A 26,917-nucleotide genomic window follows, 5' to 3' on the forward strand; every position below is an offset into this window, starting at 1 on the left:
CTCTCATGTAAGGGACTGCTCAGTTAGGTGTTTGATCAACTGCAGTAGTTTTACAGCCCTAAATGTCACCAGACTATTCACTGGGTTCCAAAAAGTGAATTCTTTAATATTTTGATCCCGGCTAGTCCACTGTACAATGATGCTGAACCAAATTATCAGCAATGCCTGAATTTTCAGATAGCCATTTTACTCTATTTCAGCATAAAAACAGAGGAAGGAAAAATTGTGTCTTATGTCAGCTTTGATACTAACCTATTTCTTCCAGTATGAGTCTACAGTCCGTTTCCCCCCCCCCCTTATAACTGAATTTGGGCTGTAGTTTATGAAACCTGATGCAGAAATAAACTAGTCAGTTTTAAAGGTGTTACAAATCTTCCCCACTTTTTATTTAGCAACATTTTTCTCTCTTAGTCTCATTTCTTATTATTAATAGATTATCACTTTTAAGATAGAAATAACTTTAAACTACCCCTCAAAACCATATTACTTCATATTCTGAAATCTGACAGGTGCAATTTTTTAATATCTATTGGAACACCTAAATGTAATAAAAGACCCCAATAATAAGCAATATACCCTGACAATATACAATTTGTAATTTAAGCTGTTTAGAAATTTATTATTTCATCTCTTGTCAGAGTTAGCACCCAGAATCCCAGACAATCAACCAGTCAGCTTGATTGATATAATCAACAGCACTTTATTGATAGATCCAGAATCAGACATGTGCCTCACTCAGCTTCTTAGCTGAGACTAACCACACCCTCCCATAGACAAAGTAACAGAATCCCCAAAGGCCAAAAAACCCCTCCCAAGCAGAAACCCGCCAAGCGAAGCCCCTCCTGATTCCCACAGAAGTGAAAGCACATTCCCAGCTCTGAGCGCTCGGAGAGCCAGGCCTTCAAGGCCACTAGATAAGACACCTGGCCCTGCTATGCACTACTATCACTATCTACTCTTCTACTGCAGCTAAAGCCCCATCATCCCCCCACTACTATACTACACTACAAACACTATCTGGTAGAATACTAACAGGATTCTAACATCTCTAAATAATAAATTATACCTAACTAAAAGCATTTGTCTTTTTATTTATTTGAGTTCATATGTTCATGAAGCGTAGAAAAAAAGTATGTATATACTCACACAAAAAGATATGCAGTAAAATTCCTCTTCTACAATATTTATTCTGTCCCAGGATTCAAGAATGGAATGTGAAGAACAAAGAACTAAGGAACAATGGGTTTAATCCAGTTGTGTTAGTCTGCTACTGTGAAATTGGATTTTGGTTAATGTGTTGAATCACTATTTAGTCACATTTAGAAGAAGCCTACTGAAATTAATTGGATTTAAATTAGTCATGATTTCAATTAGTCTGCTATAAGTATGACTAAATTTGGATCCAATTTAATGTTGATTTCTTGCAGTTGTTTTGTTGCAGTTTAGATGTATGGTGGCTCTAAAATAGAGCAACATAGAAATATGTCCTATACCAGCATTTATTATTTGTCCAGCTAGTCTAGCACTGTCTCCTCTGACTGAAAGTATCATCTTAAGGTCTGAAGTTGAGGTCTTTGACATCACTTGGTGCCTAACAATTTTTAATGGAAGGAATATGGAATGTTAAATAGCCATAGACAATTCTGACAAATTAATCAGAGAGGCCCAGTCAAACAGGCAAACTCTTTAAGGAGTGTGTGTATGTCTGTTCATGTTTCACTGGTCTAATTAAAGCAGCCCAGGTCCCTGTCTCCTGATGGCCCCAATTCTTTCCCTTTCTGCCCACCCATCCAATTGCTTGTAGTGCTTTTTGGCTCTTTTGCGGGTAGTTAAATGAACTGGGAGTGGAAAAGATCCCATCTTCTATGTTCTATGTTTTATAAAATGGGTGGGTAACTGTCAGAGGTCAGGGGGCTGCATTAGCCCCAACTGAAAACCTTGGACAGCTACATCCTCTCTCACACAAAAACAACTTTTCCCCCAGTATTCACTAAGAAGGACATTTCTGCTATGTTTTTAGTCCCCCTGACCATTTTAGGCCCAGGAGATGTTAGAGGATTCAGCAGGGTATTGCTATTGCCTTCTTGTTCCCTAGTCATTGACTAAATACACTAATGGGTTCACATAGTCTACCAAACCATTCTAGTGCCTTTAGATCCAGTGATATAATTGTAAATTTTCACATGCAGGCCCTACATGTCAGGAGAGTGCAAAAATGGAAGTGACTGTAGAGGTTTCATTATTCTCTTCCATGATATTCTGTTAACAGCATCAGAGCACTGCCTGTTACATCAAAGCATTGCACTATAATAAAGACTATAATTATCAGTATTTTGGATATTATGACATCTGTCAAGGTGAACTGACCATGATTTAGATCAGTAAGGTAACCACAAAGTGGCAAGCATAGCCATTGCATTTCAACAGTGTAAGGAATTCTTTTGTACAATCACAGTACAATGAAGGTTGAAGATCTATGTTCAAGGACAATACACATTTCAAAAGATAACTTACTAATGGTTTTATCATTCTGGGCCACCTCATCCATTAGGGTTTCTTCAAGATTGTTTTCTACCATGCATTGAAGAAGTGACTGTCTAATGGTTCAGTTCATAAAATGGTAAAAGCTACTTGTGAGCCACTTTGCACCCTAAAAAAGATATGGTTCCATGATGATACTTCTCCTCTGCCACAAATCAAGTGCCAAGAAAACTTGGTTTGCTATTGCTTTTACCTTTGTTACTCATCTCCCCACTCTTGCCACCATTCCCTGTGTTGCCACTGCTGCTGCTTCTCACCCTCTACAGAACTTGCCAGCTGTTCATTCCTGGCTCTAGAGGTCCAGATTTAGAACCAACCATCCCTACCTAAGGATGAAAGAACCTGGCAGTTCACTGAAGTATGCCACTCTTGTTGGTCTGAGGCAACCACTACACTGCACGTAATCAAAAAATAGCCCCAACTGGGCTGATGGAAAGGCATTTATTTGCATGATCCAGCATCTTTATTCCAGAGTGTAGTTCTGTAAGCCAGAAAACATTTGAACAAGTCTTACTTCAAGTGCAAATCCACTGAACCACAGCAGTACAGATTTGAAATAGAAGACAACAACAAAAAAGGGTAAATGGGAGACCTCTTCCATAAAATCCAAGAACTCAAAAGAAAATTCAAACCAAAGGCCAGAATTCTCTATGACAAGGAATGTACTACAAAAATGCTGGAGCCAGAACACAGAAGAGTTATGTAAAAGAGATTAAAAAGTGAATGATACATGGAGTAAAGAACCATATGAAGTTGAACCCCAATTCTAAAAAGCAAAGTGGAAGCTGCAATAAGAGAAATCTGTAAAAACAAATCACCAGGAATAGATGATATTCCAGTCCAACTGCTACAATCCACACACACAGAAACCACTCTAGTTCTAATTAATATATGTCAACAAATATGGAAAACAAAACTTTGGTCAACAGACTGGAAACAATCAATATACATCCCAATCCACAAAAAAGGGGACACAAAAAACTTCAGCAATTATAGGACCATAGTATTAATATCCCACGCAAGCAAAATTGTGCTCAAAAGTCTGCAACACAGAATCCAACCATACATGGAGAGAGAGATCCCAGAAGTCCAAGTGGGGTTTAGAAAAAGAAAAGGCACTAAGGAGCACATTACAAACAAAACAAGCTTCATTTATATACCACTTCATACCACCTAAGCAGTGTCTAAGTAGTTTACAACTGTTAAGCTAATTTGCCCCCAACAATCTGGGTACTCATTTTAGTGACCTTGGAAGGATGCAAGCCTGAGTCAAGCTTGAGCCCTTTTGCTTTTCTTGAACTCGCAACCTTATGGTTTTGAGTGAGTGGCTGCAGTACAGTCATTTAACCACTACGCCACCAGGGCTCATGGTAAAAAGCGCCCACATATGTCTCGGGCGCACTGTACAGCTTACCATATCCAAAATAATATCCTGAGTAGTGTGCAGAAAGAAATGAAAATATTAAATAGTAACATTAAACCATCATTTTCAGATCATCCCTAATGTAAATGTTTGTTTTGAAGGAGAATAAGCAGACCCAGATGTCATATGTATATGTATATGACCTAATTCATACAATGATGAATTTGATTTAATAATGTGTTGCTGTTGCTGTGTGCCTTCAAGTTATTTCCAACTTATGGCGTCCCCATCACAGGGTTTTATTGGCAAATTTCTTCATAGGGGGTTTGCCTTGGCCACCCTCTGAAAGTAAGAGAGTGTGACTTGTGCAGTGAGTTTCATGGTTCACATATAGCTTGAATTAAAGGGACAGTGTATCTCTTCTTACAGATATGGAGAACAAAAGATGATTAGTGTGTTTCACTATATCCTGCTTCTGAGCAACCTAGGCTGCTGCCGCACTGAAGAAATAATGCAGTTTGACATCACTTTAACTATCATGGCTACATCCTATTGAATCCCGGGATTTGTTGTTTTTTGTAGCACCAGACCTCTCTAAGAGTAATGTCTATTTTTCTTGAACTTGTTGAAATGTATTTTCATTTGTCTTAATTCCTGGAAAGACAAAATAAGAGGAAGTGAAAAGAAATTCAACAGTAAGAACCTACTTTCCTCTAGAAGATAAGGCAGTGGAGATGCCTGTTTTTCTCCTCTTCTGCTCTCTGAAGAGTTAATGGATAAATTCTGGGTTGTGGCTATTTACCTTCCCTCCCATATAGTTTCTAATCTGTGGGTGTGGTGAAATGGGCCGATAAGTACCTGTTTATGGTCCACAGAAATAGCTGTGCAGAGTTTAAGACACAGTAATATGAAACCAGTCTTGTTGCTTTGTGTTCACCGGCTGAAATCTGCATTTCTGACGAAATCTGCAGCAAAGAGGAAGAGTGGATTTTTTTTATTCAGCTTGAAGGGCACTGTGTTCAGTTAGCTGGGGCTTTTCAACAGTTGGAATTTGCCAGAAGTTGAAAGACGGCATGTTTTTGCTGAAGATTCTGAAACATTTCTATCAGGATTTTCCAGCTTTCTAATACTTATTCTCTATGAAGCTTTTGCTAAAAAGAGCATTTCACCACAGTGGGAAAGCTTACAAGAAACTTTCAGGAGTGTTCTGCTGACAAATATTTTTGATTCCTGGGACGGCATCAGGAAGTAACAAACTGCAAGTACCAGCTGTTCAATACTAAAAAAAAATCTGTCATTTTGTTAAATACTTTCTAGTAAGTAAATGACTATGTGGAACCAACCGAAAAGTAGGAATTAGTACAGTGGTTGTTCATATTTTCAGCTGATTAGTTTGCAGCAGATTTGCCTTGACAAAAAAGGCCCATTGTGTAAAGAATAAATAGTGCCGGTGCTGAGAAAGTGTAATGCTGTACACAGGATACAAAATCTCCACTTTTCTCCTTTGTAACATTTGGCAGAAATTTGTGTTTTAGACCACATCACAGGTCTGAAAATGTACACTCAAGAGTAGTGTGTGATCAGAGGGAACTGCCTCCTTATGTTGTGAACTAGACAGTGTGACAGATATTGCCTTGGAATCATCATATTGAAATGAATTAATATATGTGCAAGCATCCTATGTGTTACTGTGATTTGCCCAACATGGAAGCGAATCAACTTTCTGAAAGCAACTCGCTCTCAGATCTAGGGAGTGTGACAGATGCTGAAGCAGGCCAAAACCTCTTCACTAAATTTTCTATGAAAACACTTTTTGGATTTACAGCTAAATTGGAATCAGGAACTTCAAAAGAGCAAGCAGTTCTTACAAGATTTCAAAATGACATTGAAAATATCAATGATGGTTTCACCAGCCATACTGACAACCAAGAAGTGGGGAGCAGTATCAATGGAGATGATGATTCAGATATAGTTCATGTGCTTCCAGACATGTCAGAGGTTGAAAGAACAAACTGTGCTCAGTCTGCTCCAGAGGCTGGTACTGGCAGAACATCTGCCCTGGAGTCTGATGCCATTGCCCCAGTTGTCTCTGGAGTAGGTAAATCCAGTGACCCAGGAAACTGTAAGATTGATGGTGTACCTGTTGACTCCAAAGTTAATGTAAACATCACCACTAGCCCAAGTGGGCACAAGACTGGTGCTTATGAGCTGGCTGACTTGGAACAGCAAGCAATGGATCAGAGTGAGCCATCACTTTCCAATTCAGAATTTCTACACTCTCCTTTGTCTGAATTCAGCAAACAAGATAACAAGGAATCCATTATTGTTCAGGGTACTTTGGTTCATACAACAAGTGACACAGAATCAGACAATGAGGCTACAGGCCCACATACAAATGAAAATGTAATAAACAAATCTGTGCTAAACAGTGCTATGTCTTTGGAGGATAATGACCAAAATAAAGAAGAGGAAACAGGAGGATACGGAGATGCTATTAGAATTATAAACGGAGATAAAACAGAGAGAAATCTACCAAGTTCTAAATTGCCTTCTACAGATATGGATGATACACCACAGGACATTTGTTCAGATACAACGAACGTAACACCAGGGAATAAGATGATTTCTCCCCCTGGTGCAGGGGAAGATGCTCAGGAGACTGGAGAAGAACCCGGATCTCTCACAAACAATCACAGTGCTGAATCCCTCCAAAAACATGCTTCAAGTGACAAGACTTTTCAACTTCCTGCCTTTTTTAGTGGGTTACGTGTTCGCAAGAAAGGATCATCTACTGAACTGGAAGAAACTGTTACTGAAATCAAGCAGAAGGACAGTGACTTAGCTATGCTTAAATTAAGACAGCCTGTTAAGAAGTCCCATGTTGCACCTGAACTAATTACTAAAAGAAAGCCATCAGAGCCCAAGCCTTCTCCTACCTTTCTAGAACAGCTGTCTCAGCTCTTAGGACCTAGAACTGAAGATAAAGATTCTGGTGAGGTTATAAGTGAATCTGGAACTAGTGATGATATCCAGGAAAGCAAATCTTCTGTAAGAGTGGAAACCACCAGCCCTTCTGAAGAGGCTAAACCAAGCCCAGCTGAGTCTGCACTAGATGCATTTAAAGCTTTGTTCACACGTCCTCCCAAAAAAGAGACAACTGCTGACCCTTCAGAGCTGGAAGCAATCAAACGCAAAATGAGACATGAAAAAGAATCATTGAAGGCTGTATTTGAAAGGAATACATCAAAACCTGGTGACGGAGCAACTGACATTAAACCAGTAGGTTAATTAATATTTTTAATGCCATGTCTGGAGTATAGGTACACTTCTGAATTTTAATCTGGACATTTGATGGGTGTAAACTGAGTTAATCATGGCATATGCTGATGGCAGAATGACCCAATTAAGTTGCTAAGTGGTATTAGTGAATGCTTCACTGTGTGGTATAGCGGTTTGAGCAATGGGCTATGAATTTGGAGATCAAGGTTTGCATCTCCACTCATGCATAAACCCCACTAGGTGACCTTGGGAAAAGTCATACTCTCTCAGCCTCAGAGGATGGCAATGACAAACCACCTCTGAAGAAACTAGCCAAGAAAATCCTGTGATAGGTTCACCTTAGGATCACCATAAATAAAAAATAACTTAGAGGCACAAAACAACAACAAACACATTAAGATCAGTATTGTGTAAAAATGAAATTGCAAGTGGTGGAAATACAGGCTGTTATTTATCATGTACATCAGCCTCTAGAATGCAAAATTATTAATTTAAAAGTTATCCATGATTTGGGTTGCATATCCCCCTAAATCACACTGTGAAATAAATTACCAGTGTATTTCCCACTAAAATGAGACACTGAAGTCAAAATATGATTAATTTTTTATTTGAAATTTGGAGTTTGGCTTCTTTTTTTAGTTCAGATCAATAATCTCTCAACCATATTGACTGGTAAATACTAAGCATCAAAATAATAAATAATATTCACATTTATTACAGTTATATCCGAGTTATACCAAGTCTTTCCTTCAAGAAGCTTGACAGAATACATTATGTCCCTGTCTACAACCCATCTCATAATGACTGATTCAAATTTACAGTGATCATTTTTATTAAGTTGGGTATTTAACTGGGATCTTCCCATCTTTATCCAACATTTAATCTGGTACCAATAAAATACTGTATTCGCATTGGTGGATTGCCTCATGTGAGCTCTGTGGATGTAGGTAGTTGTCCCTGGTGGAAGAACTCATGCCCACAAAGACCATTGTGATTGCCCCATATGAACAAGCAAACACAAATTGGACCAAGTTACATGCATATACCCATATTGGTCCAGATTTGTATTTTAAAAAGCCTAAAAGTAACAGTACATGCTATCTTATTAGAACCACTAAAATATTGCAAAGTAGTAAGCAAGTTTTCAAATGACCCTAACTTTTTTCATATGGGATGTTCAGCAAAACAAAAAAGAATGTGGTGGAGAACAAATGAAGATGTACAAACACAAAATGGTTTAATAGTGTCAGTTTGTTTTGTTTTTTAATACTGTAGTTTTTACATTACTTTTTTTTAACTGTATAAAAATACTTGCCTATTTGTACTGTTTTATTAGACTGATGCAGTTTCCTCAGAACAGGATGACAGAACTCCAGGAAGACTCCAGACTGTCTGGCCACCACCAAAAGCAAAGGATGAAGAAGAAAAAGTAGGATTAAAATACACAGAAGCAGGTAATAGAGAATGGTGTATTTTCTGTCAGTAAGCAAAAGTAATAATGCCAGGCTTCAGAAACTAGTTTTTAAAACTTGGTAGTTGAGAACTTTGTTAAAAGTAAATTAATTTTTAGATAATAACAGTTTGCTTTGGTTGCACCTACGGTGAATGCTTACTTCGAATAGGTTGAAGGGAAAATAAAAATACACTCATCCCTCCCGATTCATGGGAGAACTGTTCTGGACACTCCCCTCCCACAAATTGGAAATATCGCACATATTCAAGCCCTATTGGTTATAATGGGGGGTGCTTCCAAGCACGCACCACAGGCAAGCGCCCCATTTTGTCCCTCCCCGCTTGCCGTCTGTAAAGGATCAAAACCGCAAATCCCAAGTCCGCAAGCGGGGAGGGACGAGTGTAATTGCGATTTATTGTGGAACCTTTGCTTTTATCTGTGAAATGAACATTTATGGTCATGTCATTAAGGAACTCTGTGCAATTTATTTAAATTGTGAAATCATTATGTTAAATATTGATACAATTTAGAATTTCTGTTTTTCAAGTCTGTGACTAGAGAAGTACAACATTAATATTGTAGCGTACTTTTTGGCAATCCAATTGCTTTGTTTACCTTTTAAAAATTATTTTCAAGCAGTTATTTTTAAATGTGCAGTAAGTGTTTGAAACTTGGCAATTGCCAAATTATATAGCTTAAGAAATGTTTCATCTGTTCCTTAAAATGGGACTTCCTTGTGCAATTAATTTGCTGTATGTTAGAGAACTCTTTTATTTTAAGAGAACGTTCTTTACTTTTAAGAAGTTAAATTATAATAATTTGTTTGTTATGAGTAATAACCAAAGGGCTTTAGGTGCATGTCAGAGTTTGGAAAAGTTGCTTTTGGGGTTTATTTCCCCCAAATCCTTCAGTCATCATAGCCAGTGGTTGTGCTAGTTAGGAAACTGTAAGAATTGTAGTCCCCAAAAGAGCTTAGAACATTTCTAAACTCTTTGCAGGGGAACACCATCTGTGGTCTTGCTGTCTACCCACAATACTGTACCTCCCAGAGGAAAGTTGGATTATCCCTAGGAGCAGCCCTCTCTGTCTCGTTTTTGGTTATGGCTCTGTATCTGTGCCATGTATAAGATTCTTCTCTGTCAATGGTAGCATTCCTGTGGCATAATTTTTCTCAGAAAGATTGCACCCTCACTAAGGGAAGATCAAAGTTGATCCCTTCATCTGCTGCCTCCAAGTGACATTTCCCCCACTCTGTCTAGGATCCACCACCCACTCAGAGCAGGTGAGGAAGGGACATAGGGGAAAAGGGATTGGATGTAGATGAAGATGCCCAGCTTCTCCATTCCACCAGTGAGAGTTTTCCATTGAACCAGAAGTTTACATTATTTGTATCGCCACATTGATTTCTTCTTCGTGTGTATGGTGTTTTGTTGTTGTTGTTTTGGTGGATTCTCTAATATAATAAATAATAATAATAATAATAAAATTTTATTTGTATACCGCCCTTCTGAAAATCAGGGCGGTGAACAGCATCTAATAACAATACATACATATACATTAAAACAATTCAATAAAAACAATAAAATTAACATGCCGGCCTACAGTGCTGACGAGGGGGGGGGGGAGTTGCTGGTCAGGGGTAGGCTTGTTCGAATAGATGGGTTTTTAGCCCCTTCCTAAATTGGGCTAAGGAGGTGGCTGAGCGGAGCTCGAAGGGCAGCGCGTTCCAGAGGTTTGGGGCTAAGATGGAGAAAGCCCTCCTAGAGGTGGAATTATATTTCACCTCTGGAACTCTTAGCAGTAGCTGCCCTGAAGATCGAAGTGCGCGGGGCGGATTGTACGGAGAGAGGCGGTCCTCCAGGTACCCTCGGCCCAAGCCATTTATAGGCTTTATAGGTGATTACCAACACCTTGTATTGCGCCCGGAAGCGAATAGGCAGCCAATGTAAGTCTTTAAGGACAGGTGTTATATGACTGGCCCTGGCAGTGTCAGTGACCAGACGGGCTGCCATATTCTGCACAAGTTGCAGCTTCCGAGTATGGTACAAGGGTTGCCCCATGTAGAGCGCATTGCAGAAATCCAACCTAGAGGTTACCAGGGCATGTACAACAGTTTCAAGGTCTCCCCGGTCGAGGTAGGGACACAGTTGGCGTATCAGCCGAAGCTGATAACAGGTGCTCCTGACCGTCGCATCCACCTGAGATGTAAGGTGGAGCGACGAGTCCAGGAGCACCCCCAAGCTGCGTACAGAGTCCTTCACGGAAAGCGTGATTCCATTCATGACAGGTGGAACCACCGCCAGCCCCGGACCGGGGGAACCTATCACCAGTACTTCCGTCTTCTCTGGATTCAGGCTGAGTCTGTTGTCCCTCATCCAGCCCATTACCGACTCCAGACTGGCCACGAGAGGAGAGACGCCAATCCCGGTCACTGTATCAGTCGGAGACATAGAGAAGACTATTTGGGTGTCATCAGCGTACTGATAACACCGCGCCCCATGTCTCCGGATGATCTCTCCCAGCGGTTTCATGTAAATGTTGAAAAGCATGGGAGACAGAATGGCTCCTTGAGGGACCCCAGATGTAAGGGCCCTCTCATCGGAGCGCACGTCTCCCAGCTGCACCATCTGGGACCTCCCGGAGAGGTAGGACCGGAACCACTGGAGCGCAGTGCCCCCAATTCCCACCTCCGCCAGGTGCCCCAGAAGGATACCATGGTCTATGGTATCGAAAGCCGCTGAGATGTCCAAGAGCACTAACAGGGACACGCTTCCCCTGTCCATGCCCAGACGGAGATCATCAACCAAGGCGACCATAGCAGTCTCAACACCGTAACCCGCCCGAAAGCCGGTTTGAAAGGGGTCTAGATATTCTGCTTCATCCAAGATCGATTGAAGTTGGATTGCAATTAAAGCAATCTAATTCTACCTCTTGTGATGACAATAATAGCAAAAATAGTACAGTCAGCTGAAGGCCCCTTGATTCTTGGTGACAAAGGAGTTTATCACACAGGAGGAATTTCTCTTAATTTCAAATGAAAAGAAAGCGGGGCCAAAATGTATTCACATGAATTTGCTAGTTCAGTGAATTTATGTGAATTCGAATTGCGTTCAAACTGACTTCCCATTACCTGAAAATAACTTGCCATTGCCCAAAATTGCATGTGATCACCTCTCACACAATAACGTGAAACCCCATGATTGCTTTCAGGCTGACTTCCTATTGCCCGAAATTGCGTGTGGTAGTCTATCACACAATAACGTTAAACCCCATGATTGCGTTCGGATTGCCATTAGATTATACTTTCAATTTCCCTTGTCTGATAACGTCCAAAAGCAATGACTACCAGCCCCACTGTGCACATGCATGAGGAAAATCTGCATCCTGGCAGCTGTTTGCCGTTATTTACAAGAGTAGACTTTTTCTTTAAAAGTAAGGCAGTTCATTTCTTCTTACTGTTTAAAAAAATGCTTTTTGAAATGCTAGTTTATAAAACTACATATTTCAGCCCAGTTAAATATTGTACTGTTTGTTATTAACCATACATAAAGTTGCAATAATTAGTATACCAAATATATTCTGATTTGCATTGTATCCATGGAGGTTCCTGGAACAAAATCCCAGCAGATACCAAGGGCACACTGTATCTACTGCTTGACTGTTGTTCTTAGGTTTATTTTATTTGTTGTATCGGTAATAGAAAACATAAACAGCTATAAACATAGAAAGTAATATACGTATACATAATTGTGCCACACTGGGTTAAGGTACAAATTCTTTTACAGTAGCTCCATTCCGTCTGTCAAATCTTGGCCTAGCTCTGGGAGGGGATAGAATTGGAGTGCTATAAGATGAGGGGTGAGCACAGCTCATGAGCTGTGCACTCCCTTACCTATTTTTACTCCCCCACTGTAAAAAATTTGCAGTGAAAAATGCAGAATCACACTCCTGGAAGCCTTCAGGAAATTTAGTTTAGTCAGGTGGCATCACTAGGGTTGGTGTCACCCAGTGCGGTGGGGTGAGAATTCTTGCTCCCCACCCTGCCAAGACTGCCACCCCGACATTCAGAGTCCCACATGCTTGACAGCCTACCAGACTTGGATGGCAGCTGCAACCCCCAAAGGCCTGTGTCAGCCACTATGCCAGAAGGCAGCCCTTTCCTGGGGGTACCACTCCACTGTTCAGTCCACACCCTCCTAGTGACTTAAATGGTTTAACCTGTAATCACTGCATGATCTTGGGAAAGTCACTTTCTCTCGGCCTCAGAGGAAGACAAAAGGAAATGCCTTCTGAACAAATTTTGCCAAGAAAACACTATGCCAAGAAAGCCTTAGTAATTCCATAAGTTGGAAATAACTTGAAGGCACACAATAATTTTCCTTGAAGGTCACCTCTAGACACATACACCTTTGTTCTTTCTCTCTTTCTCTGTGAAGTATTATCCTTTTAATTTCTAATTTCATAAATGGAACATGGGAAATTAGACGTCATAGATGGGACATGCTTCACTTCCCCATTTTTAAATATTATATATTAATTATATGAGTAGTGATCCCACTCTGCAGTGGTGGAAATCGTAATGATCCTGATATAGATATTGTGTTATTTTTATGGTCTGCAGTGCATTGGTTGCCAAGTGGTGTTATTGATAATAACAAGCTTGGAAGTCAAAGACAGCAGGCAGCGATATGTAGCTGGGTGTGGGGGGGGGGGGTTGGTCATCAAAATATATTATAAACCATTCTGTTAGAGAATTTATATGTCAGCATATCACCTCCCTTAATGTAGAAAACATGGATTCCACGCTCTTTCCCATATTTAAAATTTGAAAAATCCTCAGGGGTATATTAAAAAAATACAGAAGAATTCTGAGAACTGAAGTTCAATAATTTAATAACATAGGTTCATATGTCACCACATCTTCAAGGAATAAACATGGTTGTCTTCCTCAGCCTGTGAGGTTGGTTATGGTGAGGCACAGTGATTGTCCCAAGATGACTTAAGCTGAATCTACACTGCAGGAATAATACAGTTTGACATCACTTTAACTGCCATAGCTCAATGCTGTGGAATTCTGGGATGTTTAGTTTTTTGAAATTTGTAACCTTCTCTGTCAGACAGCTCTGGTGAAACAACAAACTACATATCCCAGGATTCCATAGCATGGAGTCATGGCAGTTAAAGAGGTGTCAGACTGCATTGATTCTGTTGTGTGGCAGCAACCTCAGTGACTTGAAATGTGATTTAAAGCAGTTTGAAGCTGGGTTTTCATACTACTGGTCTGGCTGAGCAGACCACCACACTGGTTCAGCAAATCAGGTTCCCATCTGCTTGTACAATGCGGTAATTTAATTCAGGGACATTTCAAGATTTAATGTCCTAATTCCTAGTTATATGGTTCTTTGAATATACATTAACTGTTGGAGTTACAGTTTTTTGTTCTTTGTACCAAAGTTTTCCTCTGCTATAGCTCTTATTTTCTCAATTTAGTCTACAATGCAGAGACAATCAACTAGATACTGGCGAATAATCTATTAGCTGTAAGGATCACTTTAGCTATAAAGTTATTTCATTGTGGGAAGAAGAAGTAATGTAGTGTAGTATACTGTAAAATTGCAGTTTTGTATTCTTGCAAATAAGGAACAAAAAGACTGTTAATGGGATTTACATGGATATTGAGTTACAAGTCTCATCAATCTTTATAGGTGTGCTGTAGTTGGATCAAAAATTGGATTTAGTCCTACACATCTGTCACAAGCATTGGCTGAACTAAACTGTGTGCCCTCGTCGGAAATTTTAATACCCATTTGGAAGCATTAATATAACATTTCAAATGGTTTCTTCTGTTAATACAGTGACAGCATGGTAGTCGGAGTCCTAAATTCATGCACATGAAAATATGTTAGACTGCCAAAATGATAATGACACACAATAGTGTTATTATTTTATTCTCTTATCTTTTATTATTAAGTCACCTGCTGTTGTATGTCTTCAAGTCATTTCCGAGTTAAGGTGACCCTAAGGCGACCCGATCATTACCTTTCCTTGGCAAGATTTGTCTTTGGCTGCATCTGCATTGCAGAAATAATCCAGTTTGACACCACTTTAACTGCCATGGTCCCATCCTATGGAGTTCTGGGATTTGTAGTGGCACCGGAGCTCTCTGAAAGAGAAGGCTAAATGTCTCACAAAGCTATAATGCCCAGAATTCCATAGCATTCAGTTCATGGCAGTCAATGTGATGTCAAACTGGATTTTTTCTGCAGTGAGTATGCAGCCTTTGCCTTACAGTATATAAAGGTTTGCTTTTGCCTTACACTGTTGTTGTTGTGTGTCTTCAAGTGATTTTTGACTTATGCCAGCTGTTAGATGAATCTATCTTGGGGTTTTCTTGGCAAGATTTGTTCAGAGGAGATTTGTTATCGCCTTTCCCTGAGGCTGGGAGGATGTGACTTGCTCAAGATCACCCAGTGGGTTTCATGGCTGAGCTGGCAATTGAACCCCAGTCTCCAGAGTTATAGTCCAACCCTCAAACCCACCACGCTGGCTGCTTTAGATTATATGGACAGAAAATATTTTTAGGACCAAGTTGCTTTAGCTAAAAATTATGATAGAGTAATACTATAAGGTTCAGAAAATCAACTTTATTATGATCACAAAACAGTCATTGTAAAGGTCATGCCTATTAAAAATACTGTACTATACAGTATTGATTTTTAAATGGCATTGTTTCTTGCTATAAAAGCAGCAATTGCAAAAGTTAGATAGAATCCTCTTCATGTCAAACATTAATAGTGAAGAGAGAAAAGGAAAAAAGAGCAACCAACATTGGCTAGCTGCTATTGTTGGAAATAATCATGGTGAAATAGAATGACTGCCAATTGCCTTGTTTGATTGGTTTTTAGTTTTGTATGTTTGCATATTTGCAAGGCTATGCCCCTTCACTGCTCTTTTTTAAAGTTGCTTCATTCTGCAGCAAAGTCATGCGGTCTCTATGGCACCTCAATTTCCATGGCAACAGACTTTGACGGTATACACACTATTTTTACTTCAGTGAGACTGAGAACCTGGGTTGTGAATGAAAAACCTCTTATTAAAACAAAAGTGCTTTACATGAAGTTTGAGAATAAAACTGTATGTCACAGAGAAATGGATTTCAACTTTATTACTTAGAGTAACACAATGTGTTTTTATTAAACAAAGCTGCTTTTGCATTGAATTATGCATAAAGTGACATTTAGAAGGCTGGCTTAGAAGCCATAAAATCATCAATGCAGTTTGTGTCCATGATAAATGAAGGATTTTGAAGATCTGTCTCACTACTGCTTTGATGTCCACATTTATGCAGCCCAAAAGAAAGTTTGATTCTTTTAATTGTCCTCCGCTTCAGATTATCTTTCACTTTCTATGAAACTGATACTTTCATTAAGCACTGGCTGCTTGATGATTATTTATTTAGATATTACTATTCATAGAAACTGAGTGCACAATAGCAGTTAGCTCTATATTTTAGTTGCTCAGTAAGATCAGGACATGTGAAATTAGCTTCTGTTTATTTACCCCTTCCCTGGTTTCTTTTGGAAAAGGCAGTGTCCTTCTAGACAAAGGTAATGTAATAAATCTAATCCTCTTTGAATTTCAGCCAAGCAGCTGATCAGTATAGGAATACAAAAGTTTTTTTAAATCAAGCTAGAAACTTAACGCACCCAAATGGGTTGCTTTGCATCCAAATTGATGGATTTTTAAAAACATTTTGGATTTTAAATTTTTTTTATTGTACATAAATCAGTATGTCCTGTAACAGAACGAGCATGGCATAGTGGTTTGATCATTGGACTGTGGCTTGGGAGACCAGAGTTCAAATCCCCGTTTGGCCGTGGAAATCCACTGGATGATCTTGGACAAGCCACACACTCTCAGCCTCAGAGGAAGGCAAAGGGAACCCCCCTCTAAACAAATCTTGCATCAGTCAAAAATGACTTGAAGGCACACTATACAACAACATTTAATAATATCCAATTCATTGCAATTTCCATTTGTGTAGCATGTAGCATAAAGCCTTTTATGTCTTTGTGCTTCAGCTTTTCATTTCCATTCATAAACACAAGGGAGATTTTCACACAGGGACAGGATAGGGATGAGATCACTCCCCTGTCCTTAACCTGTCCATGACTGTTATGGCATGAAAGACTTTCAAATCGTAGCACCAATCCCACCATTAATCTGTCATTAAAGCAGTATTGCTTTAATATGAACTTCCTTTAATGCAAAATGCCAGTCAATGTCACTTTAATGATAGGTTCATGGTGAGATAAAGACAGGGTCTGTGCAATTTCATCTGAAAGCCTTTTGCACAATGGCCGTCATTCGCACTTCCCAAACAGGACATAAACATGACGGGACAGGGAGGGGGTGTTCCTCATCTGATAATCCCCATTGATCAATAAGAGCCTTCTGCAGTAGGTGATTTCAAGCAATAGGTTTGTGATTCCTGCAATTTTACTTAATCAACAAGTCTTTAATTCAGGGCATACGAGGCACAAAGTGAATATCAACCACCTGTCAGAGGTGATAGAACCTCTCTAACAATTTGGTGACAAGGTTTTATGCATCAAAGCTAGGAGCCATAGAATAAGGTACCATCTGTGCATTAATTTTCTTTTCTTTTGTTTGTGCTGATTTTGATTGGAAAGCTGGTGCTGATCAAATCTGACCCATGAACTGTATGTTCATGAACTTACAATTTAGGTTAGACTATCATAATGACTTCAGTCCAAATCCCATTCCACATTTTGCCTCCACTAGTGACTTACACATGTGTGCTGCTTTCCCTTTATTAATAATGGCTACCATTCAGGTTACAGAGCCATAACCTACAGTTATGCAAACATATATGCAAATATATATATGTTACATATCTTGTAGCACCTTTGAGACTATCTGAAAGAAAAAAGAAGGTAGTACGAGCTTTCATAGACTTGAGCCTATTCCCTCAGATGCATCTGAAGTAGGGATGCCATAACCCTGCTGTGCCTGTGCTTGTAACGGTTTTTGCAGTTTGGCATGGTCACGGTCCGGTTCACTCTAAATCCTGGGTTTGGGCCCGGCCAGCAGCCATCGCGCCTAAAGGGAACACTCATCCCCTTGAGGCTGACTGGCCAATGGCACAGCAGCTGGAGCGGAGCTGTTTCCAGCCCCACTCTGCCATTGGCCAGCCTCAAGGAGGAGGTAGACCCTTGGAGGAGGAGGAGGAGTGAGACTCTGGGCCAGCCAAGGGGAGGGAAAAGTGCCCTTTCTTAGTGCATGGCGAGGAGAAGGAGGAGGGGGAAACAGGAGGAGGAGGTGGGTGCCCATTTTCAAAGGTTCCCCCCCCCCAAAGTGCACTTTCTGTGTACAGTAGAGTCTCGGTGAAGAAGCATGGGACATCGGATTGGGGACAAAAGTCCCTCGCCTTGCCTCCCCCTTCCCTCCTTCCCTCCCTAGTTCCCTACTTACCTTCCCTGCTTGGGTCAGGCTTCTCCCTTTGTCCTGAGGAAAATGAAGCCTCTGAGGAGAGGCCTGGGGCTGTCCTCCACAGCCGCCAAGTCCTCACCTTCCCTGCTCCCCTTCCCTTCAAAGGGCTCCAAAAAGAGCCCTTTGCAGGAAAGGGGAGGTCTGGGAAGAGCAGGACCGGGCTAGTGCCCAGGTCTCTCCTCTCCTTTCCTGCCTTCCTTCTCTTCCCTCCAAAGAGCCCTTTGGGGGAAAGGGGAGGTCTGGGAAGAGGAGAGTGGCCTCGGAGGACAGGCCTGGGCCGAGCACACAAGTCCCTCAGGAGCCTGCGTCCTCGCTCTAGGCTTGTCCTCCGCTGCCCAGGCTTCTCCTTTCTGGGGATTTCCTCTCCCCCAAAGGGGTTGGGGGGGAGGAAAGTGAAACTGGGAGGGAGAGGCTTGGATCTGCTTTTTAAAAAAGTGTCCTACATTTGAAAATGTTGTCCTACATTTGTCCCGGTTCGGAGGTCCTGATTTATGGCAACCCTAATCTGAAGAAGGCTCAAGGCTATGAAAGCTCGTGTTACCAGCTTCTTAGGGGTTAAACAGACCGGCAAGAAATGCTGGAATTAGAGTGGAGTGTGGGTGTGGCACCCGCATGCTGCACAGCCGGACTCCACCAGTTTTACACTGCCTGAACAGCCACATGGCGTCACACCGTTTCTTTGACACAACATTCAGACATGCTGCATCGAAGAAAAGCTGCCACCATGGTGGCAGGGGCAATTTTTTGCTATTCTAAAAAGGAGGGGCAAACTGCCAGACTGGGGCCGTGTGTTTGCTGCAGCCGCAATCCAGCACTGAAAGGGGCAGCCCCTTAGTCTCAAAGATGCTACAAGATCCTTTTGCATACTGATTTTCCAGACTAACATGGTTATGGCTTTAGTTATATATACATAACTAAGTAGCCTATATCAGCAGTTAGCTTCTCTAACAGAAATTTTCAAATATTGTTAATGTTCTAGGCAGCATGCCCTTTACTGCTGTTGCTTGAGAAAGGCAAAATATCTGCTTGACTTGAAACCGTGTGTAATTTATATCTCCTAAAGTTTATTTTACATCCTGTCTGGTATAATTGGTCTGCCACATTTAAACAAACCCTGAATTCTTTAAAACCTGATATCTACCCATGTGCATCATGGGTCAGTACTCAATTCTGTATGCTGTTCTTAGTATATTGAAAAGGGGCATATCAGCGAAGGACTCAGAGCTATATAGTAAGAGAGTTATGTAGATATGGCTATTTTCTATTTTGCAGTTTCTTGAAGATAGAGTTTCATGTCTAATGGAGTTCCCTTTTGAGCTCCATATTTTTCCAGTTTGATGTACTTTCATTTTTAATTAATTGTATAACTTGGCCTAACTGAAAAGCTATTAAATACAGTTGGCCCACCCCATATGCAGACTTGTGCTCACACGGACAGGAAGCCCCATTTAGACAAATGGCGTGCAAGCTACACATGGGAGCATGCCCCATTCATCTAAATGGGACTTGAGCATGCATGGAATTCGCTTTATGCGCTGGGGCGTCCGGAATGGATCCCCGACTTAAAGCAAGGGTCCACTGTATAAGTCTAGGATCTCTGTTACTAGTCACTGTATATTTAGCAAAATTGGAAAATCTGTAGGTTTTTTTTTTTCACCTTTAAAAATAAAGTTGCTTAATGTTTGCCAGATTTTCTATGTAATAGATGTTGGGTGAATGGGTATGGCTGGAAAAAGGAAGCATACGTTTGGTGTTAAAATAGTTTTTATAAGTGCAGTTATACCTAAGAGTACTAAATTCAGAGTAGTAGTGATGTTTTTACCATTTGTTGTTGTTGTTTTAGTTGTTCAGGAGGGAGATTGGTAATCATTTTCAATTTCAAATAGTTTCTTTTTTTCAAATGTATTGACCAAATGGTTTCAAAATGAGTTGTAATTCAGTATTGGCAAGGTGAGGTTTTGTAAATCCAGCAATATGTTTTCATTGTATAAACATCAGCAACATTGTGGAAGTATTCTAGGTTTCTGGAATGGGTTTGCCATTGAAGATGTCATTGAACGTTTTTGCTCATCAGGGAAACCATTTGAGCTAGAGGAATTGTTGTTTTTAATGTATTTTATTATTGCTTTGACATTTTTTCAATAGAGATTGGTGATAATTTTTTTCAAATTTTAAGCGTTTTAAAAAAAATAAATTCATTCATGTTTGAACAGGGTGCAGTTGCAAGGTTGTATAATGAAGCAGTATAATCGTTAATTTCTATGGAGTTTAATTTAATTTCATTGTTTTTGTTTTCAGTTGGCATATTTATTTATTTTTCTGCTCTCCTTTTTATTGCTTGAGACAACAGTTTGTAATTTTTACTTACAAATTTGTACTATAGGCTTTGGGGGGAAAAACCCACTTTGGGGCATAATCGGAGTGTGGCGTTTACACACCACATGCTCCAATGATGCCCTGAGCCCAGCATAAAGCCATCAGGCTGCCCAAACATGGGCACCTTTAAGGCGCTCTGGTGGCACAGTGTTTCTACGGCACACATAGCCGGAGTGACTTGAAGCTGGCAATGGCGAATCTGCAAAAGTCAGCTTTTTGCTGCCCAAAAAGGAGCAGATATTTGCCACTCTTTTTGGGCTTACTTCAAAGCAGATTGGGGCCATGGCATGTGGTTGCCACAGCCCCAGTCTATCTTCAGAAGGACTGGCTTCAAGCTGGCCCTTCCTGCCAGTCTGTTTCGCTCCTTTAACACCCATCGCTCATTGCTATCGAATTCTGGGAACTGTAGTTTGTGAGACATTTAGTCTTCTCTGGCAGAGCTCTCACAACCAACTACAATTCTCAGAATTCCATAGTACTGAGCCATGCCGATTAAAGTGGTTTCAAACTAGATCATTTCTGCAGTGCATATGCAGCCACAGTCATTAGAGTTCTTCGTTTAGTTAGCCAGGATGGCTGATGTTTTTCTTGCTTAAAAGGGTGTGATGTCATGTCAATTTTCATTCTTGAAACAATTCTTTCTTTACTCTAGCACTTTCTCATATTATGTGTCCTCTTAATATGATTACAGAGTATTTCACAGTGTGTTCTGGGTGTATATTTATTAAATAATGACATTTTATTTTTATATATTTTTAAAAAAACTTTCTAAGCAAATCACTGAGTCTGAACAGACTGGCCAAAATAAAGCTGCTTTGGGTCACTTTAGAGCTATGCTGTTTAAATGATGCATGTGTCCTAAGAGGCCAGAAGCCGCACCAAAGCCATGCTCCAGTCCTAATCACTGGAGCACAGCTTTGCCGCAGCTTCTGGCCTCTTAACATATGTGTGTCATTTAAACAGCATCTCTCCAAAGTGACCCAAAACAGCTTTATTTTGGCCTGTCTGTTTGGGCCTGTTGAACCATAGGTCTGAATTTAATCTCCAGATAATAGTTTTGGGAGTGGATGGTCTTACCCACCAGATCATGAGGAAGAATGTGTATTTTGAGTAGATTATGTGTATTTTCAGTCTTCCCCTATAATTGTTTCCCCTTTCAGCAAAATCTGCAAATCTGTTTCTGATTGCTTGGTTGGCATAAAAAAATCTAGTTGTCACCTTTCTGCTCCGTTTTCTTTCAGGATTATGAATCTAGCATTATCCCAGGGGTAGGCAACCTTTTTGAGCCGGGGGCCGGGTTGCTGTCCCTCAGGCGACTGGGGGGCCGAAGCCGGGGGTGGAGCTTCCACCCTCCGGGGCCGGGGCCGCATGCCGGAGGTGGAGCTTCCACCCTCCGGGGGCGGGGCCACGTGCTGGGGTGGAGCCACGTGCCGGGACGGAGCTTCCACCCTCCGGGGGCCAGGCCTCCCCATCTTTGCCAGCCCCTGACAGGGCCCCAGGCCCTGTCAGAGGCCGGCAAAAAAGCTGGTGGGGGCCACCAGCACTGGAGGCCTCCCCCTCTTTGCTGGTCCTTTTTCTGTCGCTGGGGCCCTCCAAGAGGGCTCCGGCAGTGTCAGCGGGCCTCTGGGAGGCCCTTTTGCCGTTGCCGGGGCCCCCTTGGAGGGCCCCAGCGAAGGCAACCGGCCTCCCAGAGGCCCCCTGCTGCTGCCGGACCCCTCTTGGAGGGCCCCAACAAAGGCAACGGGCCTCCCAGAGGCCCGCTGCCGCCGTCGGAACCCTGTTTGAAGGCTCCGGCGGCTGCAGTGGTGGGCCTCCTGGAGGCCGAAGTCTTGCGCGACCTTTTCTGTGGTTGCGTGAGACTTCACCTCTGGGCACCGCCATTTTTTCACCCAAAATGGCGGCAAAGTCTCGCGCAACCTCACTGCCATTTTGGGCAAAAAAAATTGAGGTGCCCAGAGCAGCGAAAAGCCGCGACTGGTGGCAGCAGCGGCAGCAGCAGCCAGGGGCCGGTCCAAAGGCCTCTGTGGGCCGGATCCGGCCCACGGGCCAGAGGTTGCCGACCCCTGCATTATCCCCTCCCCATTATAGTTAGTCATGATTTTGCTATAATAACTTTTGGACTTTCCTCTTATGAACTGAAAACCAAATGAGGATGTGGCTCGAACAGATTTTTGGTTGTTGGCATGGGTTTCTTGCAAGAATAGTGTGTTGGGAAGTAGTGTGGCAACAGCTTTTAGCATTTTTGCTCATTCCATATTTAAACCCAATTCATTTACATTAACTACATGGGAACTACAGTCAGCCATCTGAATCCACTGACTTTTTTATCCACGGATTCAAGTATCCACAGTTTGAAAATATTTTAAAAATATATACATTCAAAAAAGCAAACCTTCATTTTGCCATTTTATATAAGGGACATTTTGGATAGTCACACCATCTCGACTTCAGAAAGAGTGAGCACGGGCCTCAGAAGCTGGCTGATATCAATAGCACCATCCTCATCATCACTATCATTGTTAAAACAATGTTAAAAAAATAAAATAAAAACAAGGGAAACTTTGATATTAATAATAATAAAAATAGCAAAAAATAAAATAAAAACAAGGGAAACTTGGATATTTTAAATAATAAAAATAGCAAAAAATAAAATAAAAAACAAGGGAAACTTGGATATTTTAGATAATAAAAATAGCAAAAAATAAAATAAAAAACAAGGGAAACTTGGATATTTTAAATAATAAAAATAGCAAAAAATAAAATAAAAACAAGGGAAACTTGGATATTAATAATAATAATAAAAATTAACCAAAAATAATAAAAATAATAGATTCAAACCACTGCACCACACTGATGCTCTTAAACAGGCCTGCCTGGCATGAATGAATGAATGAATGAATGAATGAGGGAAACCTAAAATGAGACTCACCTTCCCTTCTCCTGCTGCTCCTGTTTCTATTTCGCGCCAGAGCCCTTTCCCCTCCCTCTGGCCCAGAGTCCGCTCCGCCTCCTCCTCTTCTGAGGTTCTGCCTCCTTAAGGGGACCAGCTCCCTTTGGAGGCTGGTGCGCGGCCAGGGCCCAGCCACGCAAGCGGGCTGATTGTGTGCTTCTGCCAGCTGGTCACGGAGGAGGAGGAGGAGGCAGAGGAGGAGGTGGGTGGCCAGCCAGGCCCCATGAGCGGCCGCGTGTGGCCATGTAAAAGGAGCGTGCGGGGGCGGAGGAGGTGGAGGAGGAGGAGGAGGCAGAGGGCCCGCCGGCTGCATGAGTGGCTGCGCGCGCGGGCGGAGGAGGAAGTGGGTGGCCGGATGGCTGCATGAGCGGCCACGGCCATAAGGAGGGCATGCGGGGGAGCGGAGGAGGAGGATGGCCGCGGGCGGGACAAATCCTGCTTTTGGCGGGAAACTGGACTGGGACCAGTCATATTGTAAGTGCAGTATTCTGATTTGCTGTTTGATTGTTAGAGATGCCAACTGTGAAATGTAAGTAACCAACTCTCTACCTGGTATGGCGAAGAGGCGATGTAAAGCAGAGTACAGTGGTACCTCGGGATACGAATTACCCAGCTTACGAATTTTTCGGGATACGAATAAATCCCATAGGGATTTATTGTTTCGGGTTACGAACGTTTTTTCGGGTTACGAAAAAACGCCGGCACTGTTTTAAATGGAGCCACGGCAGAGCCGCGGCTTTTTTTCCCATTAGCGCCTATGGCAATTCGGGTTACGAAGGTTTTTCGGGTTACGAAATTAGCCGCGGAACGAATTAATTTCGTAACCCGAGGGAGCACTGTTACATCATTCAGCTACTGCCCAGGTTTAGCAACCCATTTCTCCAAATAGGGGAGGGGGGTTGAACTAAGGCGGCTTGCTGTGGTACAAAGCAAGGTACACTGGTGCCTCGGGATACGAAATGACCGGGTTACGAAATTTTCGGGATACGAAAAAATCCCATAGGGAATCATTGTTCCGGGTTACGAATGTTTTTTCAGGTTACGAAAAAACTTTTGGTGCTTTTTTCGGCTTTTTCGCACGGAATCGCGGCTTTTCCCCATTAGCGCCTATGGCAATTCGGCTTACGAAGGCTTTTCGGGTTACGAAAGCGGCCGCGGAACGAATTAATTTCGTAACCTGAGGCACCACTGTATTGCTTAAAATGGCCTCATTCACTCTGATGCGGGGGGGGGGGGGGGTGGACCAATGTAGCACCCCTGTAGGTCAGCATCCTTCTTGCAGGGAGGGAACAGGAAGAGCACAGAGAGAAGGCGGAAGGGGGAGATGGGCACTAGAGACAGAAAGGGGGAGTAGAAAACAGGAAAAATGTTGGGATAAATGCTAACACTTACAAGGGAGGATAAAGACAAGTGGCTCAGCATTCAGGAAATATACTATACTAATACTTAATCTGCTGCTGAAAAAATATTAATTTAAAATAAATTTAATATTAAAAATAATCATTTGAAATAAATAAAAACTTTATAAATAGCCTTTGGGCATTATTTTTGTTTGAGCCCAGTGTTTTGAAATTTGGGGGAGTGGTTGAGGCAGTGGTCTTGTGGCACAATGCAGGGAGGCTTTCAATATAGCTGTGCTTGTATCTGTAAAGGAGAGTCTGTGTATATTGTAAACCAATAATACGGCAGTGTCCATTTGTTGATAGATCTCAGCATATGAAACCAGTTTTATGTTTTTTTTCTTTTAAAGGTAAATTTCCAGTTGTTTTCTGAATGTGTGAAGGAAAACTAGGGTGGATATTATTTTCTGCTTTTGGTTCCTCTTGGTACAGATTCATAAACGGTGATCATTTTGGTTTTAATAGAGGCTACACATGTTTTTCTATGTGTCCTAAAATTAGTTTGAAGGTGAATCTCCACTTGTATTTTGTATTTTCTTGCTGCAGGGGTTCAATAGATGGTTTAAATTCACTCTGCCTTCATAAAGTCTGAGGTGAAAGGTATTGGTAAACCATGCATGTAGCCTCTCACTTCTAGATTTCGAAGGGCTGATAATCCCTGCCAAACGTGAACTTTTTGGGGATGCATTGTGAACCTGACAATTATGTCTGTCTAATTATTTATTTGATTTCTATTCTGCCTTTTTCTAAAGTGACTCACTGAAACATTTAAAGATCTTTTTCAACCAGTTAAACCTCTGTATGCTCATTTCATGTCTGCCCTAGTTAATTGAAAGTCTGGGCATGAGTCATTAATCCAAGTAATTAATTCAGCGTGTTCTTTTTCTGGAAAGCCCAGGGAAGTGCAGGTGTAAATGTCTTCAACAATTTTCAAGGTCTTCCACCCTGTGCTTGAAATATCGAAATATTGTATTGTCTGTATTTAAAAACTTAAAACCGGATGAGTTTTAAGATGACAGACCAGTGTTTTTGTAGACCTTTAACTATATCTGTTCTAAATGGTTGTAGAAGGTGTCAAATTGATATGTCTGCTGGAAGAATATTGTTTGCTTTGATTCCTTAATAACCTTCAGGTTGTCCTTTATCATGGCTGCTGAATAATCCTCCTCCTCCTCTGTTGGGTCTTTTAGTATAAATGGTCATCAAGGTCTCATTCCCACTACCTTTTAAACTGGATCGCAGTTCATTTTGAACCAGTTCAAATGACCAAAAGCCAGCCTGAATAAAAAGGTATTTGCTTGCTAGTGGGAGGACACGAGGAGCTAGTCTAACCTTCCATGGAAGGAAGTTCAGTCTGCAAGCAGTTAGATTCAGGCAAAGAAGTAGTCAATTGATTTTGCTGAATGATAAAGCTTGTAGATGATGCTCCAGAAAACCTATGTTATTTGTCATTTCTTTTTTGCTGTGTGTGGGAGGGGCTAAGAGTATGCTGATGATTTTGTTTGACATTTTTCTGGCAGCTTGCTGGATATACTTAAGACATGATCCATAATTAGTTGAACTGAATTCCATGAAATGAAATAATAAATGTAATACAGTACAGGCATAAATCAGTTATTAAAGTTTTTGACAAGGAATCTCCTTTTTGCAAAGTCTTTTTATGTCTGCCTGCCCTTCCTCTTTTTCTCCTTGTCTGCACTCTAACTGGACATTTTTTACAATTAGCATTGGAAGGGTGATGAAGGAAGGTAGAAGCACAGACTTTCAGTGTCAGGTTACTGTAACATGTCTACAGTAAATGATGCAATCAAGCTTGAGCTGAGAAAGAATGGGGTTCTGCTCTAGCCAATTTTACTGTAGCAGTGTGTGTCTGCCTGCAATAGACAAATTGGATAGCAGCTGCCTCCAGAATCCCTTACTGAGCATGTATGAACAACAGAATAGATAAAAGGGGAAAACAGATAAGCCTGGCTTACAAGCATAATATATAAGGGCAAGTCTGCACTTACTGTAAAATCCGGGTGGACCCTGCGTTTATCTAC

The 26,917-nt window shown here is 41.3% G+C and overlaps 1 protein-coding gene across 1 annotated transcript in view; it reads left to right on the plus strand.

Moving 5' to 3' along the window:
• Nucleotides 1–4,804: 4,804 nt before the first annotated feature.
• Nucleotides 4,805–26,917, plus strand: part of FMN1 (formin 1) — a 170,117-nt gene continuing 148,004 nt past the window's right edge. Inside the window, 2 exon segments of the mRNA XM_042446233.1 lie at nucleotides 4,805–7,183; nucleotides 8,520–8,637. Of these exon segments, the coding sequence (XP_042302167.1) occupies nucleotides 5,570–7,183; nucleotides 8,520–8,637 (1,732 nt within the window). The 5' untranslated portion in view covers nucleotides 4,805–5,569.

Source organism: Sceloporus undulatus, chromosome 1 (genome assembly GCF_019175285.1).
Source record: "Sceloporus undulatus isolate JIND9_A2432 ecotype Alabama chromosome 1, SceUnd_v1.1, whole genome shotgun sequence".
In the NCBI taxonomy this organism is placed as follows: Eukaryota; Metazoa; Chordata; class Lepidosauria; order Squamata; family Phrynosomatidae; genus Sceloporus; species Sceloporus undulatus.